The sequence below is a fragment of the Mandrillus leucophaeus genome, unplaced genomic scaffold (genome assembly GCF_000951045.1).
Source record: "Mandrillus leucophaeus isolate KB7577 unplaced genomic scaffold, Mleu.le_1.0 Scaffold724, whole genome shotgun sequence".
Lineage (NCBI taxonomy): Eukaryota > Metazoa > Chordata > Mammalia > Primates > Cercopithecidae > Mandrillus > Mandrillus leucophaeus.
Window position 1 is genome coordinate 232119 of NW_012107853.1, and position 17057 is coordinate 249175.

At 35.9% G+C, this 17057-nt stretch overlaps 1 protein-coding gene across 1 annotated transcript in view; it reads left to right on the plus strand.

Annotated features, from left to right (window-relative positions):
- Positions 1-17057, plus strand: part of ARHGAP32 (Rho GTPase activating protein 32) — a 222842-nt gene that overhangs the window by 84203 nt on the left and 121582 nt on the right. The window contains exon 5 of the mRNA XM_011965417.1: positions 5366-5452. Within this exon, the coding sequence (XP_011820807.1) occupies positions 5366-5452 (87 nt within the window). The remainder of the gene's footprint in view (positions 1-5365; positions 5453-17057) is intronic.

Sequence of the window (17057 nt, forward strand, 5' to 3'; positions counted from 1 at the left end):
GTTTATTTCATTCACATTAAAAGTGATTACTGATAAGGAGGGACTTCGCTCATTTTTCTATATGTTTTCTTTGTGTCTTATAGCTTTTTTGTTCCTCATTTCCTGCATTAATGCTTTTTAAATGTGTTTAGTTGATTTTTTTATTGTGAAATGTTTAGATTTCTTTCTTATTTTCTTTTGTTCACATTCTATAGCTATCTTTTTGTGGTTGCCATGAGGATTACATTCAACATTCTAAAGTTATAACATTCAAATTTGAATTTATGCTGGTTTAAATTTATTAACATAGAAAAACTCTGCTCCTATAATAGCTCCCAACGTCTCCTCTTTTGGTTGTTGATTATCACAAAATCACATCTTTATACATTTTTCTGTTCTGAAACATAAATAAATAATTTTTAAAATGTATTATTATTTGAAATGATGTAGGAAAGGATGTGGAATTACAAACCAGAGTTAAAATAATGCTAGCTGCACTTTGGGAGACTGAGGCGGGTGGATCACGAGATCAGGAGATCGAGACCATCCTGGCTAACACAGTGAAACCCCAGTGAAATCAGTAAAATAATACAAAAACTTAGTTGGGCATGGTGGTGGGCGCCTGTAGTCCCAGCTACTCAGGAGGCTGAGGCAGGAGAATGGCATGAACCCAGGTGACGGAGCTTGCAGTGAGCCAAGATCGCACCACTGTGCTCCAGCCTGGGTGACAGAGCAAGACTCCATCTCAAAATAATAATAATAATAATAATAATAAATAATAATAGTAATGCTAGCCTTTAGACTAATAATTTTCTTTTAAGTATTCGTCTCTGAAATCATTTAGATAAAAAGTAGAGTTACATATCATTTTACAGTAATACAGGCTTTTATAATTGTCCATATATTTATCTTTATTGAGTTCTTTCTTCTTCATATGGCTTTGAGTTAGTAGTGTTTGTGTGTATGTGTTTTAATTTATTTTACCCTGCAGGACTTCCTTGAGAATTTCTGTGTGGCAGGTCTAGTGGTAATTGACTCCCTCAGCTCTTCTTTATCTGGGAATATCTGAAGTTGGGCTTTTTAAAATCTGGGAGCATCTCCCTTACTTTTTAAGGACAGTTTTGCTGGTTATGAAATTAGTGGTTGCCAGTTCTCTTAGCACTTTGAATATATTGACCTGCTGTTTTTTGACCTTTAAAGTTTCTAATGGGAAATCTCCTAATCTTATTGATGATCCCTTGCAGGTGTTGAGTCACTCCTACATTGACCCTTTCAAGCTTGCCTCCTTATCTTTGTATTTTGAACATTTGGTTATCAGGTATCTTAGTGTGGTTCTCTCTGAGTTTATCTTACTTAGAATTCATTGAGCTTCTTGGAGGTTTATATTCATGTCTTTTATCAATTTTGGGAAGTTTGGGGCCATTATCTTTTCAAATAATCTCTTTGCCCCTTTCTCTCTCTTTTTTTATTCTGGTACTCCTACATATGTATGTTGGTTTGCTTGAGGGTGTCCCATGGGTCCCTTAGGCTCTTACTACTTATCCTCAATCATTTTTTCTTCCTATTACTCAGATTCAATCATTTCTATTGTCTTATCTTTAAGTTAACTAACTCTCTTTTCTGCCTACTTAAATCTGCCTTTGAATCCCTCTAGTGAATTTTTCATTTCAGTTTTTATATTTCTCAGCTACAAAATTTGATTTTGGTTTCTAGGCTTTTTACTTCTTTATTGATATTTCTATTTTGTTTATATAATGTTTTCTTGACTTTTTCCACAACTTCCTTTAGGTCTTTGAACATCTTTAAGATAGTTGTTTGTCTTGTAAACCTACTATCAGATATTTTTCAGAAACAGTTTTTAATTTCTATTTTTATTAAAAAAATTTGTAGAGATGGTGTTCTGTGTTTCCCAAGCTGGTCTTGAACTCCTGGCCTCAAGCTATCCTCCTGCCTCAGCCTCCCAAAGTACTGGATTACAGATGTGAGCCACTGTGATTCATTTTGATTAATTTTTACCTTTGAAAGGTTCATACTTTGTTTCTTTATATGCGTTGTGATTTTTTTTTTTTTTTTTTGAAAAATGGACATTTGAATCTAATGATGTGGTAACTCTGAAAACCAGATTCTCCTCCTTCCCCAGGGACTGCTGTTTTTATTGTTTTTGTTTTTTTGATTGTTGTAGTCTATCTCTGTGCCAAAGATCAGTCTGAGTTGGAACTTAATGTCTTCTTTGGTCTTTCCTAAGCCTGTACCTTTCTCTGAGCATGTGTGGTCACTTTCTGATTTTCTCTATAGGTGCAGTTGCTTTTGAATGTCCTAGTCTATTATATTTTCCCGAAGGAGGAAAAAGAGAAAAATAAAGGGGGACAGGGAAGGAAGAGGGTGTTGGCCCTTTATGTTTGCTGGAAGTCACTTTAGCCAGAGGAGCATGGGCCTGCAAACAGTGGAGCTAGGTGTAATGGACACATAGCTATTTGCACCTCTGCAATTCAAAGCAGTGATCCGCAGTCACAGCGTAGATCTCTGAAATTTGGAGGCAGTGTTCTTTTTGTCTTATCTTGGCTCTTGTAAGGTATGTGTATGCTGCTCCAGGAGTATGTGCATAGCTGCCTGCTATAGGGGTGGTGGGGGTAGAGGGAGCTGTTATTTTTTAAGTGCTGATGTTGACCAAAATGAACTACAGTTTCCCATCCAAGCCTTCCCTTGGAAGTTGCAGGCCTTCAGTAGATACCAGAGTTGTCACAATAGTTACACACCAGACAGATTCTGCCAGTGCAGTTATTGTCTAGGTGGAAAGATGGATTCCTGGTGCTTCTGAGTCTGCCATTTTTCCAGAATCTTCTCTTTCTCCTGTGCTTTTACATATTGTTTGCCTATTGAACTGTATTTTAGAATCTCTATTATATTTAATTTACATTATCTTTCTTACTATTTTTATATCTGGCCCATTCTGTGTCTGCTTTATTTTACCCTTGCGTCTCGTGCCCATGTGTCACATTTGCTTGCTTATCTGTGTGTTTTGTAATTCTTTCATGTGAAATATATGAAAAAACAGCTGAGACCAAAGTCAGTAAACTTACCTCCAGGAAAGGGCTTATCTCTTCTTCTTTCAGTCTGTTGAAGTGAGGTGCTGCATCAGGCTGATCTCTATTTGATACAGATCTGGTCTTTTATGACAGCTTTACTTTGATTGAGTTTATTACTACTTTAAATATTTTGAAGTTAAGGTTCTGAGATTTCTTTCACAAGGAAAATTGAAGAGTGGTGGGATGCTGAAGATATCTTTGTACTTTGCTATGAAGCCCCAAATCTTCTGAGCTGAGGGAGAACATGTTTTCTTTCTCTGCTTGCAGCCTGGTCGCTTCTTCTCTTGTCTGTCCAGTTCTTTCCCCCAGCACTTTATGCCTCTGGTGAGCACTCTTCCCCTTGCCCTACCCAAGAGCTTTGAGGGTAGCTGTGAAGGCCTGCAGTTTCTCCCAGCTCTTCTGTGCCACCTCCATCCTTCAGTTGTTAAGTGTCCTGAGTGCTTTCAGAGGGGTATCTCCCAGTTCTCTTTTCCCCTCTGTTTCACTGCCATGCTCCCAGTCAAGGGAGGTTAGCTGCCTTGTGCTTGGGGAGGCTTCCCATACTTCAAGGTTCATTCTCTCAGTTCTCTTCCTCCCCTGCAGCCTTTGGTTTACTCACCCGATGCCCCTGGTGTGTACCTGTGGGAATCAGCTGGTGGGTGAGTGTCAACTCTCTGCTACAGGGTGCTCCTTGTAATTTTAGTTTATCACTTTAGTTTATATGCAGTCACTCAAGGTTTGGCTGGTTTCTCCTTACCCTGTCTAACAAAGATTCTTTTTTCTCTTGTATCTCTGCCAGGCGTCTAAGCACATCTTTGAGTCTCTTCTGTCTCATGAAAGTGTTGTCACTTTCTGAAAGCTAGTTCATGTAGGTTTCTTTTCACCCTTAATTATTTGATTTCTTTTTAAAACTATGCTTTTGTCATTAACCTGGCTTTTTTGGGCTACTGGGAGAATGATTGTTATCTTGTGAACAACTTCTTAGTATCTGAAGTTTAGAAAAATACTTTGTGATACCACTTTCCTCAATAGAGAATATATCTCCATCAACCTGGTATTTCATATAGTATGAATTATAATGGTACATTACATTTATTAAGTATTAGTTACCTGGGTGGACACTGTCCATGCATCATCGCATTTAATACCCACAAACTTGAAAATACATAATATTGTGTCATCCTCAATTTCCAGTTGAGAGCCTAAGCAGGTAGGTCAATATTACATAGCCAATTATAAACACATTTGAACTTAGGGTTGTCCGTCTCTGGGACCACGTTTGCAAATTGACATCCAAAGATGGGGTAGGTGTATAACATAAGTGAGTAAAGCAAGTGGGGAATAAGAAAAATAACAAAGCAAGTAGCATGATGAATGACAGTTAATACTCAGCCTAGATACTAGCAAGAAAACTAGAGGGTAGTCAGCTCTGTGGCAGACTTTCTTGGGGAATATATACCTCATTTAAAGGTGATGGTCATTTCTCAGCTGTAGCTAGCTGTTGCCCATGTGAGAATGTAGGTCCAATCTTCCCAATTTTCTTATTTTTCAGTAGAAGCCAGAAATCTGTATCATGAAAAATACATGTTGGTAGCTGGTTTAAATAAAACTAAAGTCCAGTCTGCAGACCTATATGGCGAATTTTTTTTTGAAATTTTAAATTTCAAATCTTTGTGGATACAGAGTAGGTTTATATATTTATAAGGTATATGAGATGTTTTCATGCAGGCATGCAATGTGTAATAATAGCATCATGGAAAATGGGGTATCCTTCCTTCAAGCATGTATCCTTTGTGTTACAGACAATCCAGTTATACTATTTTAGTCATTTTAAACTGTACAGTTATTATTAACTGTTGTCACCTTGTTGCTATCACATATTAGGTCTTTTTCATTCTTTCTATTTATTTTGTACCCATTAACCATCCCCACCTCCTCCTCACCCCACTACATGGTGATTCTGAAATTAAACATGTCCATAGACCCAACCTGTTACTGAGCAGCCAGTTTTTTATCTATGTAATAAGGTCTGAGCTCGTTTAAACTGTTAAGTCATACTATCTCTCAGTGCTTAGTTTCATGTATGTACTAAATAGATTAAGGAAGTGAAGACCCTTAGATGTAAGCTACACTATATTTTATCTGAAACACCAAGTCCTTCATTCATCTGCCTTAAGCAATAAAGTTCTTATATAAGGTATGTCTCACATTAAGCTGATGCTCACCTGGAAATGATGCTCCAGGTATTATGAATTCTTAGTTTATTCTTGTTCACTAATAATGACTTTCTTTCCCTCTCTTCTTTTTTTTCTGTGATGTAGCTTTCACTTTCAGAAGAACAGAATGAAGTAATGAAAAATGGCTGTGAATCTAAAGAGCTGGTCTACCTCGTGCAGATTGCTTGTCAGGTGATTTTGTGAATGTATTCTCCATTTCATATGAAGTTAAAAATTAGGTTGAGTGGTTATTGGATTTCTTTCTATAACGTGATTTGCCTAAAGGATTATAATCCACAGAAAAATACTTACATAATACTGAAATGAGATTGTGCAATAATGATTATTGTAAGAAAATAAATGGTATTCTCTTAAAACAGAAATAAGTGTATTCGTACAATACTACATGGAATGTGGAGTTGAGCATTGCAACTTGTATGTCTTCTCTTTGCACTTTTAGAAAGTTCCTAAGGCTTTTGACACTTATGAGTAAATAGCAATGACTGTGGTAATCAAGATGTTTTCATTCTTTCTCACAGTCACGTTGGCATTTCTGCATGCACTCAGAGTTGAAGTCTTCTGTTTAGTAGAATTAGTTTTGTAGATATTTAATCCATACCCTTAAGTGAAAATACCTTTATTAAGACTAAAGGAAAAATATTTATTGATCATTACGTTAAGTGATTCAGCTACTGATCACATATTATTGCAAAATAGTAGCTTATGTTGTCTCTGCTTCAGATGCACACTTTTTCTAACTGAGACATTAAGTTTCTCTTTGGTGTGACAATAGGATATGTGCATGTTTTTGTAGCTTGTTATTTCTTGACTTTTAATATTAGAACTTTTTTGAAGGTAATGACCATGACTTGCTCTTAATGAGACTTAAAATATGTCCTTTGTAGCATTGATTATTTCCCCCATCATGTAAGCACTTAGTATAGTTCTTTTATTCACTTATTCTACATTCTTTAAGCTTTTTGCCTACTGGTGAATTAGTCATTGTAAAGAAAGTATTTAGGAGGAAAGCTTTCTTCTATACAAAGTTTTCAGCTATCTTTGGGAGACAGTAAGATATGGGCATTTACATTTTTTCTCAAAAAGTATTAATCATGTACCTGAAGCTAAATGATCCAGAAAAGTCCAGTGCTTTCATCATGTGTTATATATACTGAAGTTTTTAGTTGTGGTCACCTTATGGAAAACCTTCCAGAATTAAGTGCGTTTCTTTTTAGGTGTCAGAGTATAGGATTGGAAATCTAATTTTAACTTGTATATAAATAACTAAGATGGCCAAATTCACACATTGTTTATGTATGTTTTATTGCATGTCACCTCAGCTTCTTTGAGAATGTAGGGAAGCTCTTAATTACTAAGTTTCATGCCATATTTCATAAAATGCTTCCATTTGGTGAGTTAATTTTTAAGTGAAAATATTGAGTGCATTTATGATAAGTTATTACTAATAGATGGATGAAGATCATATCTTTTTTATCTAGAGAACATCGTTGGTGAGTCAGGAATGAATTTCTTAATCCCTCTACAACCTAAGACGTTTTAGCGTCTCTTTTTCTCACCATTAATTTCTATATGCTTCGAGAATGCAAATGTTCTTATTCTTATGAACAAAACATACCATCAACAAAAATTTAAAAACATCTGTGCTGTTTTTTAAAATGACCTTCAGAAGGCAAGCATGGTATTTTGGTACCAAATATTATAATGTATAATTGTTACTTGATTGTATATTCATGTGCAGTATTGGTGACCTAGATAGATGGTTCGTTTCCTGGTATAACTATCTCGTCAAACTTCTTAAAAAATTTCATACTACTTGGTATACCATTTGTTATATCAAAGTAGTGACTTAGTGCATTGTAATAATGCATTTGTACCTGTTCTTTGCCTCATTATATGTAATCATTGATATATTCCCATGGCCTACCCCTGTATTCTTGCCATATTGTGTTAGCCATAAAGCATATTAAACTAGAATCATACTTTTTTATAACTAAGAGAGAAAAAGATGTACAATTAGACCTTCCAGTTTTGCAGATGAGGAAACTGAGGTCCAAATTACTGAAGTGGCTGTCCTAAGCGATATTGAATGTTAGCAGTGGGGACTATGAGGATTTCAGTTTCTTGACTGCCACCTTTTTCTGTGTCTATTTCAGTCTATAACAAAATTTGAGAAATTGCTTAATCTTCAGATAAGACCACCATTATACACTGATGTAATCTGTTTCAGAAGTTATTTACAAATTTTATCTCTGTCATTTTCTACTTTTTAATAATATCACTTGACATTCTTTTTATTTAACCAAAATTCTTGGTCTTTCATCTTAACTCTTTCTTCTCTTGTTCTGTTAGCTTATAAAAGTGACAAATTGATTGACTGTAATCGTTTTTCTTTCTGTAAGTTAAGTGATACTGATTTCTTTCAGTCTTATCTTGGAAACTTTGAAATGTGTCTATGCATGCCCTTAAAAGTTTTTATTTCTTTCTAAATTGTGAGCCCAGAAATGTAAACTCTCTCCCAGTTTACATTTGGAACCTTCAAATCTAGAACCCCTATGGGAGCGCCCAGGCCAACTGGGGACTGAAATCTTAGTGATAGTAAAAGTATTTAAACAGCTGATACAGCATGGACCCAAAGCAATAGAACAGATACTAGTTATACAGATCTCATTTACCCGTCTTGGTGTGTCTTAGCTGAATATTAGCCGTGGATAAAATGCTCTTTAAGCTGTCTTGAATGATAAGTCTGTAATGCTGTGGTGAGCCCGCAACTCTCTCCCTTTCATAGTAATTAATTAGAATTACATGTCGTGCTGCAGATATCCCCTCTCTTATCTTTTTATTCTGTTCTCTCAGTAAATGAACAAAAGTGTCTGTTTAGAGAACAAACAGACCAGCTGCTGTGGATGAGGAACCTTCTCAAGAAAGTTAATGTATTTAGGTTGAAATTCATGGAAATTAATAAAAATTCTCGTAATCTCAGGAATATGTCATAGTAGATATGAAATTTAATAATTTTAAAAGGCCAAAATTAGATAAACCCTGACACTAATTATACTGAGCCCCACTACACAGAATAAAATGTTTTATGAGTTTAACATCAGTGTTACTAGGTCCTAAAAGTATTCTATCTTTTATTGCTTTATTCTTTAGCAAATAAGCATCAGCTTTTAAATGTTCATTTTAAAACGGCAAATTTAAGCCCAGCTGTGGTGGGCATTTTTTTCTACATGTGCTGTAATAAAAGTCTTGTTTTGATCTTTTCCTTCTGTAAATCTAGTTTTGTTGGTATAAGAATAATGGTTGCTTAGTAAAATACTTAGGATTTTAATGTTTCACTGTCAGCTTTATAGTAGTTGATGTTAATGGTTCCTATTTAAGTAAAAAGTGTATTAACTACCTTTGTATTTTAAGCAGAATTAATCAATATTTAATAGTTTGATTTTTCTGAAGATGAAGTATTTTTTAAATATATACAGTAGCCTGAATGCTCTTATGTCATGGTAGATGGGGTAATCACTTGGTTTAGGGGAATACTTCCTTGCCTCAAAATATCTCCTGTGTTCTAATGTTCTCTTGCTTGAAATTCCATCATCAAAAATGCATTCCCTGGTATTAAATAACTCCTTTTCCATTCAGGGCATTAGAAAATGCTGTTAACTACAGGAGTGGGAGTAAATATTAACGTTTATAGAACATATGTATATGAACAAAATATATACGCAGATTGCCAGGACTTTTATTTAAACCTCATAATGCTTCTGTGAAAGGTAGCTGTCATTTATTCCCGTTTCATAGATGAGTAAAGTGCTGTTCATTGATGTTGAGTAACTTGCATACATTTCTGTATTTAGGATAGGTCCAGGCTGAGATTTAAATCAGGTCTTTTTTTTTTCCCTCCGTCTTTTCATTGAACTTCATCCATTTAAAAAAATAATTGATAGCCTCCGTTGTTTTTCAGATAATCCCATAACAAAGGGACTTCCAAGGACATGAGCAAAGACTGTTCTTAGAACGGCAATTATTTCTAAAATTTGTCCATTTCTTTTCCATTTTTATTGTTACCAAGCTAGCTCCAGCATGATCTCTTGTTCGGGCTGATGTTTGCATCCTGTAGTCTATTATAACCTTATGAACTGCCAGAATGGTGTAAAATGTAAATCAAATCTTGTTACTATCGTGGTTAAAACTCTTGAATAGATTCCCACTGCATGTGGAACTAAACCCAAACTGCTTACCAAGGTCTTTGAGGGTCCTACACAATCTGGGTATCCCTGCCTCCTCTGTATCATTTCAGGACAATCCCACCTCACTCCCATGCTGTGATCACACCAGCTTTCAGGAAGTTTGTAAAAGGGCCAAAGTTCTTTCCTGTAACAAGGCCTTGAACTTTGATCATCCCATGACTCTGTTCACACCGTTGCCACATCTGGTAGCTTCTCAGTCTTTAGGACTTGATTTAGATACCACCTCCTTACAAAGGCTGTTTCTGACCCTATGCGAAGTAGATCCTTATTTCTTCAGAGTATGAAACTATCATTTTATTTATGTGTTTGTTTACTTTAAAAAGTATTTGTTTTCCTCACTAGAAACAAATTCTAAGAAGTCTGGTTGATTGTTTATCATTTCTGTATCGCACCTCTGGTGCTTACTACAGTGCTTAGCACCATGTGAGTGGTCAGTAAATAACTAGTGAATAAACGAGTGAAAGAGGAACAAATTCTTTTCATAGAAATCTGATCCTACATACATTGCATACATTGGGATATTTTTTTCTCATTCTGCTTCCTCAGCCTTATCAAGAATTGTTGATTTTTGTCATGCTTGTATAGTAGTAATTGGTAGTAAGTAGTAATGCTTGCTCTTTTTTTTTTTTGGGAGACCAGGTCTCTCTCTGTCACCCAGGCTGGAGTACACTACAGGCTCGACCTCCCAGGCTCAAGTGATCCTTCTGCCTCACCTGGCTAGTTTTCTACTTTTTGTAGAGACAGCGTTTTGCTGTATTGCCCAGGTGGTCACGAACCAGCTCAAGTGATCCACCTACCTCTGCCTCCCAGAGTGCTGCAATTACAGGCATGAGCCATTGTGCCCAGCTGGTAGCAATAATTCCTAAGATTAAAAATTAGCAAATTAAAATTTCAGCAGGAGTATATAAGGAAGAGATTTTGATATATTCCTTTACACAGTTACTGAACTTTAAAAATACTCTGATTGTTTATTCAGTCTGTTTGGAAATTGGTTGATCAAAGCTCTATTTAATTTATTTATTTATTTATTTATTGAGATGGAATTTCACTCCGTCGCCAGACTGGAGTGCAGTGGCACAATCTTGGCTTACGTAAGCCTCCAACTCCCAGGTTCAAGTGATTCTCCTGCCTCAGCCTCCTGAGTGTCTGGGATTACAGACACACGCCACCATGCCCAGCTAATTTTTGTATTTTTAGTAGAGACAGGGTTTTACCATGTTGGCCAACATGGTCTTGAACTCCTGACCTCGTGATCCACCCGTCTCGGCCTCCCAGAGTGCTGGGATTACAGGTGTAAGCCACCGTGCCTGGCCAATCAAGGCTATATTTTTACATATGAAAGTACTTTACATTTAAAGTTCTTGTTTTATATCTGCTGAAAATACAAAATATTTACTAGTTTTATAGTTTTACTCAGCGAATTTAATGTAGTTTTAGATGATTTGCAAGTTATGTGTTAGAGTTTTAATTTTATAAGTGGAGATGTATATAAAAGATCAGACATTTTGCTGGCCTAAAAATATGTTTAAGAAGTTGAAAGAAATCACTTCATGAATATATGAGGAACTGCATTTTGAAATCTAATTCCCCGCATTAACTTTTTGAAGCTCTGAAAGCATTTGTGTGGTTGGTAGTTGACACTTTTTTTTTGAGTAACACTGCTTAGATGGAAGATGATTATTTTTCAAAAAATCAATAACTTTTTATTTTTCAGACAAGTTTTACATTCACAGCAAAATTGAACAGGAAATAATAGAGTTCCCATATGCTCCATGTTCTGACACACATGCGACATCCCTCACTGTTGACGTCCCACACCACAGTGGTACATTGGTTATCATTGATGAACCTACATTGATACATCATTATCAAGTTTATAGTTTACATTAGGGTTTACTCTTGGAGGTGTATTTTCTGTAAGTTTAGAAAAATGTAAAATGACATGTATCACCAGTATAGTATCATACAGAATAGTATTATAAAAATCCTCTGTGCCCCTCCTATTCATCTTTCCCTTTGCCCTAACCCCTGGCAACCGCTGATCTTTTTACTGTCTCCATAGTTTTGCCTTTTCTAAGATATCACATAGTTGGAGTCATACAGTATATCTCCATTCACTTAGTAATATGCATTTACATTTCCTACATGTCTTTTTATGGCTGAGAGTTCATTTCACTTTAGCACTGAAAAATATTCATTGTCTGGATGTACCACATTTTATTTATTCATTCATCTACTGAAAGACATCTCAGTTGCTTCCGGGTTTTGGCAATTATGAATAAAGTTGCTGTAAACATTTGTACACAGGTTTCTATGTGGACATAAGTTTTCAGCTCATTTGGGTAAACACCAAGGAGCATGATTACAGGATTGCATGGTAAAAGTGTTTTTAGTTTTGTAAGAAACTGCCAAACTGCCTTTGAAAGTGACTGTGCCATTTTGCATTCCCAGCAGCAGTGAATGAGAGTTCCTGTTGCTCTACATCCTTGCCAGCATTTGTTGTCAGTGTTTTTGGATTTTGGCCATTCTAATATGTTATGTAGTAGCATTTCATTGTTTTAATTTGGAATTCCCTAATGACATATGATGTTGAGCATTTTTATATGCTATTTACCATCTGTGTATCTGTGTTCTTTGGTGAGATGTCTGTTCAAATCCTTTGCCTGTTTTTTAATTAGGTTGTTCATTTTCTTACTGTTGAGTTTTATGAATACTTTGTATATTTTGGTTTACAGCGCTTTATCAGTGTGTCTTTTTTGGTTTTTTTCTTTTTTTTTTTTTTTTGAGACAGAGTCTCGTTCTGTCACCCAGGCTGGAGTGCAGTGGCGCAATCTCAACTCACTGCAAGCTCTGCCTCCCGGGTTCACGCCATTCTCCTGCCTCAGCCTCCCAAGTAGCTGGAACTACAGATGCACTTCGCCCGGTTTGTGTTTTTAGTAGAGATGGTGTTTCACTGTGTTAGCCAGGATGGTCTCAATCTCCTGACCTTTTGATCTGCCCGCCTCGGCCTCCCAAAGTGCTGGGATTACAGGCGTGAGCCACTCTGCACCCAGCCTAGTATGATTTTATTATAAGTCTTGAAGTCTAGTAGTGTCAGCCTTCCAACTTTGTTTTTCTTTTCTTTCAGTGTTGTCTTGGTTTTTCTGGGTCTTTTGCTTCTCCGTAACACTTTAGAATCACCTTATCAGTATCAACAAAATAACTTGCTGGGATTTTTATTGGAATTGTATTGAATCTGTAAATCAAGTTTGGAAGAACTGGCATCTTGACAATATTGCTTTCTTATTCATGAACATGCAACATTTCTCCATTTATTTAGATCTTTGACATCTTTCACCAGAGTTTTGTAGTTTTCTTTTTGTAGCTATTATGTGTATTTTGTTAGATACATAGCTATCTGTGTAGTTTGGTTTTTTATTGCTACTATAAACATTAATATATTTTTAATTTCAAATTCACCTTGTTGTGTGTTGGCTCATGCCTGTAATCCCAGCATTCTGGGAGGCTGAGGTAGAATTGCTTGGCGACTGAGGCTAGGAGATTGATATCGGGGCAACATAGTGAGATCTCATCTCTATAAAAAATTTAAAAATTAGCCATGTATGTTGGTGCATGCCTGTAGTCTCAGCTACTTAGGAGGCTGAGGCAAGAGGATCGCTTGAGGCTCAGTACATTGAGGATGTAATGAGGCATGATTTTCCACTGCACTCCAGCCTGGATGACAGAGTGAGACCTTGTCTCTAAAAAAAAATAATAATAAAACCAAACAAGATTTCTCTTGCTCATTGCTGGTATGTAGGAAACTGATTAGCTTTTGTGTATTAACCTTATATTCTGCAGCATTGCTATAAATCATTTATTAGTGCGGGGAGTTTTTTATCAGTTCTTTTGATTTTCTACATAGACAGTCCTGTCATCTGCAAATAAAGTTTTATTCCTTTCCTTGTGTTTCCTTTTCTTATTGTTTTAGCTAGGAATTCTGGCACTGTTTTGAAAATAATTGATTATGGAGCATCATTGCTTTGTTTTTGATCCAGGCGGGAGAGTTTCAGTCACCATTAAGTATGATGTTAGCTGTAGGTTTTTTGTAGATGCTCTTTCTCAAGTTATGGAAGTTCTCTTTATTTCTGGTTTGCTGAGAGTTTTTTATGAATGGGTGATGGATTTTCTTAAATACTTTTCTGCATTTATTGGTGAAATCATGTGATTTGTATTCTTCTTTAGCCTGTTTATGTGATGGATTACATTAGTTGATTTTCAAATGTTGAACCAGCCTTGCATACCTGGGATAAATCTCACTTGGTAGCGGTGTATAATTGTTTTTCTATGTTGTTGGATTATAGTTGCTAATACTTGAGGATTTTTGCATATGTGTTCATGAGAGATACTTGTCTGTAGTGTGTGTGTTTTGTTTTGTTTTTTTTTTTGTCTTAGAATGTCTTTGTCTGGTTTTGGTCTTAGGAAAATGTTGGCCTCCCAGAAGTTAGGCACTTCTCTCTGTATCTGTCTTCTGGAAGAGATGTAGAGACTTGCTATAATTTCTTTCTTAAATGTTTGATAAAATTTACCAGTGAGTACATCTGGGCTTATTGGTGTCTGTTTTGCCAAGCTATTAACTGTTAATTAGATTTCTTAAAGGCCTATATTTGTTTCTTTGTGAGTTTTGGTGGATGTAGCTTCTTAAAAATTGGCCAGTTTCATCTGTGTTACAAATTTGCAGGGATAGAGTTGTTCCTAATATTTGTTATTATACTTTTAATGTCCATGTGATCTGTAGTGATGGTCCTCATTGATATCTAATGTTAGTAATTTGTGTATTTCTCTCTTTTAAGTTAGTCTGGCTAGAAGCTTCTCAGTTTTATTGATATTTTCAAGCAATTTACTTATGGTTTTGGTAATTTTCTTTTTTCAGTTTTGTTGATTTCTACTCTAGTTTTTAGTAGTTTCTTCTTCTCTTTACTTTGGATTTAATATGCTCTTCTTTCTCTAGTTACCTAAGGCAAAACTTAGATTACTGTTATTAGATGTTTCTTCTTTTCTTTTTTATTTCAGTAGCTTTTTGGGGAAGAGGTGGTGTTTGATTATATAGATAAGTTCTTTAGTGGTGATTTCTGAGATTTTGGTGCAGCATCACCTGAGCAGTGTACACTGTGCACAATGTGTAGTCTTTTATCCCTCACCTTCTTCCCATCATCCCCCTGCCGAGTCCCCAAAGTCCATTGTATCATTCTCACGCCTTTGTGTCCTCATAGTTTAGCTCCCACATTGTACAAACATACAATGTTTGGTTTTCCGTTCCTGAGTTATTTCACTTAGAATAATGGTCTTCAACTCCATCCAGGTTGCTGTGAATGCCATTATTTTGTTCCATTTTATGGCTGAGTATTATTGCTTGGTATACCACATTTTCTTTATCCACTCATTGATAGATGGGCATTTGGGCTGCTTCCAGTTTTTGCAGTTGCGAATTGTGCTGCTATAAACATGTGTGGGCAAGTGTCTTCTAATGACTTATTTTCTTCTGAGTGGATACCAAGTAGTGGGATTGTTGGATCAAAAGGTAGGTCTACTTTTAATTCTTTAAGGAATGTCCACACTGTTTTCCATAGTGGTTGTACTAGTTTATGTTCTCACCAGTTTTCCCTTTTTACCACATCAATGCCAACATCTGTTATTTTTTTATTTTTAAATTATGGCCATTCTTGCAGAAGTAAGGAGGTATCACACTGTGGTTTTCATGTGCATTTCCCTGATATTTAGTGATGTTGAGCATTTTTTCATGTTTGTTGGCCATTTGTATATCTTCCTTTGATAACTGTTTATGGCCTTAGCACGCTTTGTGGTGGAATTATTTGTTGTTGTTGTTGTTTTGTCTTGCTGATTTATTTGGGTTCCTCGTAGATTCTGGATGTCAGTCCTTTGTCTGATGCATAGTTTGTGAACATTTTGTCTCACTCTGGTTGTTTATATACTCTGCAGAAGATTTTTAGTTTAATTAAGTCTCATCTATTTATCTTTGTTTTTGTTTCATTTGCTTTTGGGTTCTTGGTCATGAAGTCTTTGCCTAAGCCAATGTCTAGAAGAATTTTTCCAATGTTATCATCTGGAATTTTGGTGGTATCAGGTCTTAGATTTTAGTCTTTGATTCATTTCAAGTTGATGTTTGTATAAGGTGAGAGATGAGGATCCAGTTTCATTCTTCTACATGTGACTTGCCAATTATCCCACCACCATTTTGTTGAATAGGGTGTCCTTTCCCCACTTTATGTTTTTATTTGCTTTGTCAAAGATCAGTTTGCTGTATTTGGCTTTACTTCTGGGTTCTCTGTTCTGTTCCGTTGGTCTGTGTGCCTGTTTTTATACCAGTACTATGATGTTTTGGTGACTGTGGCCTTTTAGTGTAGTTTGAATTTGGGTAATGTGGTACCTCCGGATTTGTTCATTTTGCTTAGTCTTGCTTTGACTATGTGGGCTCTTTTGTGGTTCCATCTGAATTTTAGGATTTTTTTTCCTAGTTCTGTGAGAAATGATCATCGTGTTTTGATGGGAATTGCATTGAATCTGTGGATTGCTTTTGGCAGTATGGTCATTTTCACAATATTGATTCCACCCATGAGAACGGGATGTGTCTCCATTTGTGTGTGTCATCAGTGATTTCTTTTGGCAGTGTTTTGTAGTTTTTCTCATAGAGATTTTTCACCTCCTTGGTTAGGTGTATCCCTGAGTATTTTATTTATTTATTTTTTTGCAGCTATTGTAAAAGGGGATGAATTCTTGATTTGGATTCTCAGTTTGGTTGCTATTGGTGTATAGCAGTGCTATTGATTTGCATACATTGACTTTTTATCCTGAAACTTTACTGAATTCATTTAGCACATCTCAGAGCTTTTTGGATGAGTCTTTAGGGTTTTCTAGGTATACAGTCATATCATTGGTGAACAGCGACAGTTTGACTTCCTGTTTACCAGTCTGAATGCCCTTTATTTCATTCTCTTATCTGATTGTTCTAGTTAGGACTTCCAGTACTATGTGAAAAGAAATGGTGAAAGGAGGCATCCTTGTCTTGTTCCAGTTCTTGGGGGAATACTTTCAACTTTTGTTCAGCATAATGTTTGCTGCGGGTTTGCCATAGATGGGCTTTATAAGGTATGTCCCTTCCATTTGCTGAGAGTTTTAATCATAAAGCAGTGCTGGATTTTGTCAAATGTTTTTTCTGTGCCTATTGAGATGATTGTGTGACTTTTGTTTTTATGTTTATGTTGTGTATTACATTTATTGACTTGGGTATGTTAAACCACCCCTGCATTTCTGGTATGAAACCCACTTTATCATGGTGTATTATCTTTTTGATCCTCTCTTGGATTCAGTTAGCTAGTATTTTGTTGAGGATTTTTACATCTGTTCTTCAGGGATATTGGTCTGTAGTTTTTGTTGTTGTTGTTGTTGTTGTTGTTGTTATATCCTTTCCTAGTTTTAGTATTAGAGTGATACTGGTCTCATAGAATGATTTAGGGAGGATTCTCTCTTTCTCT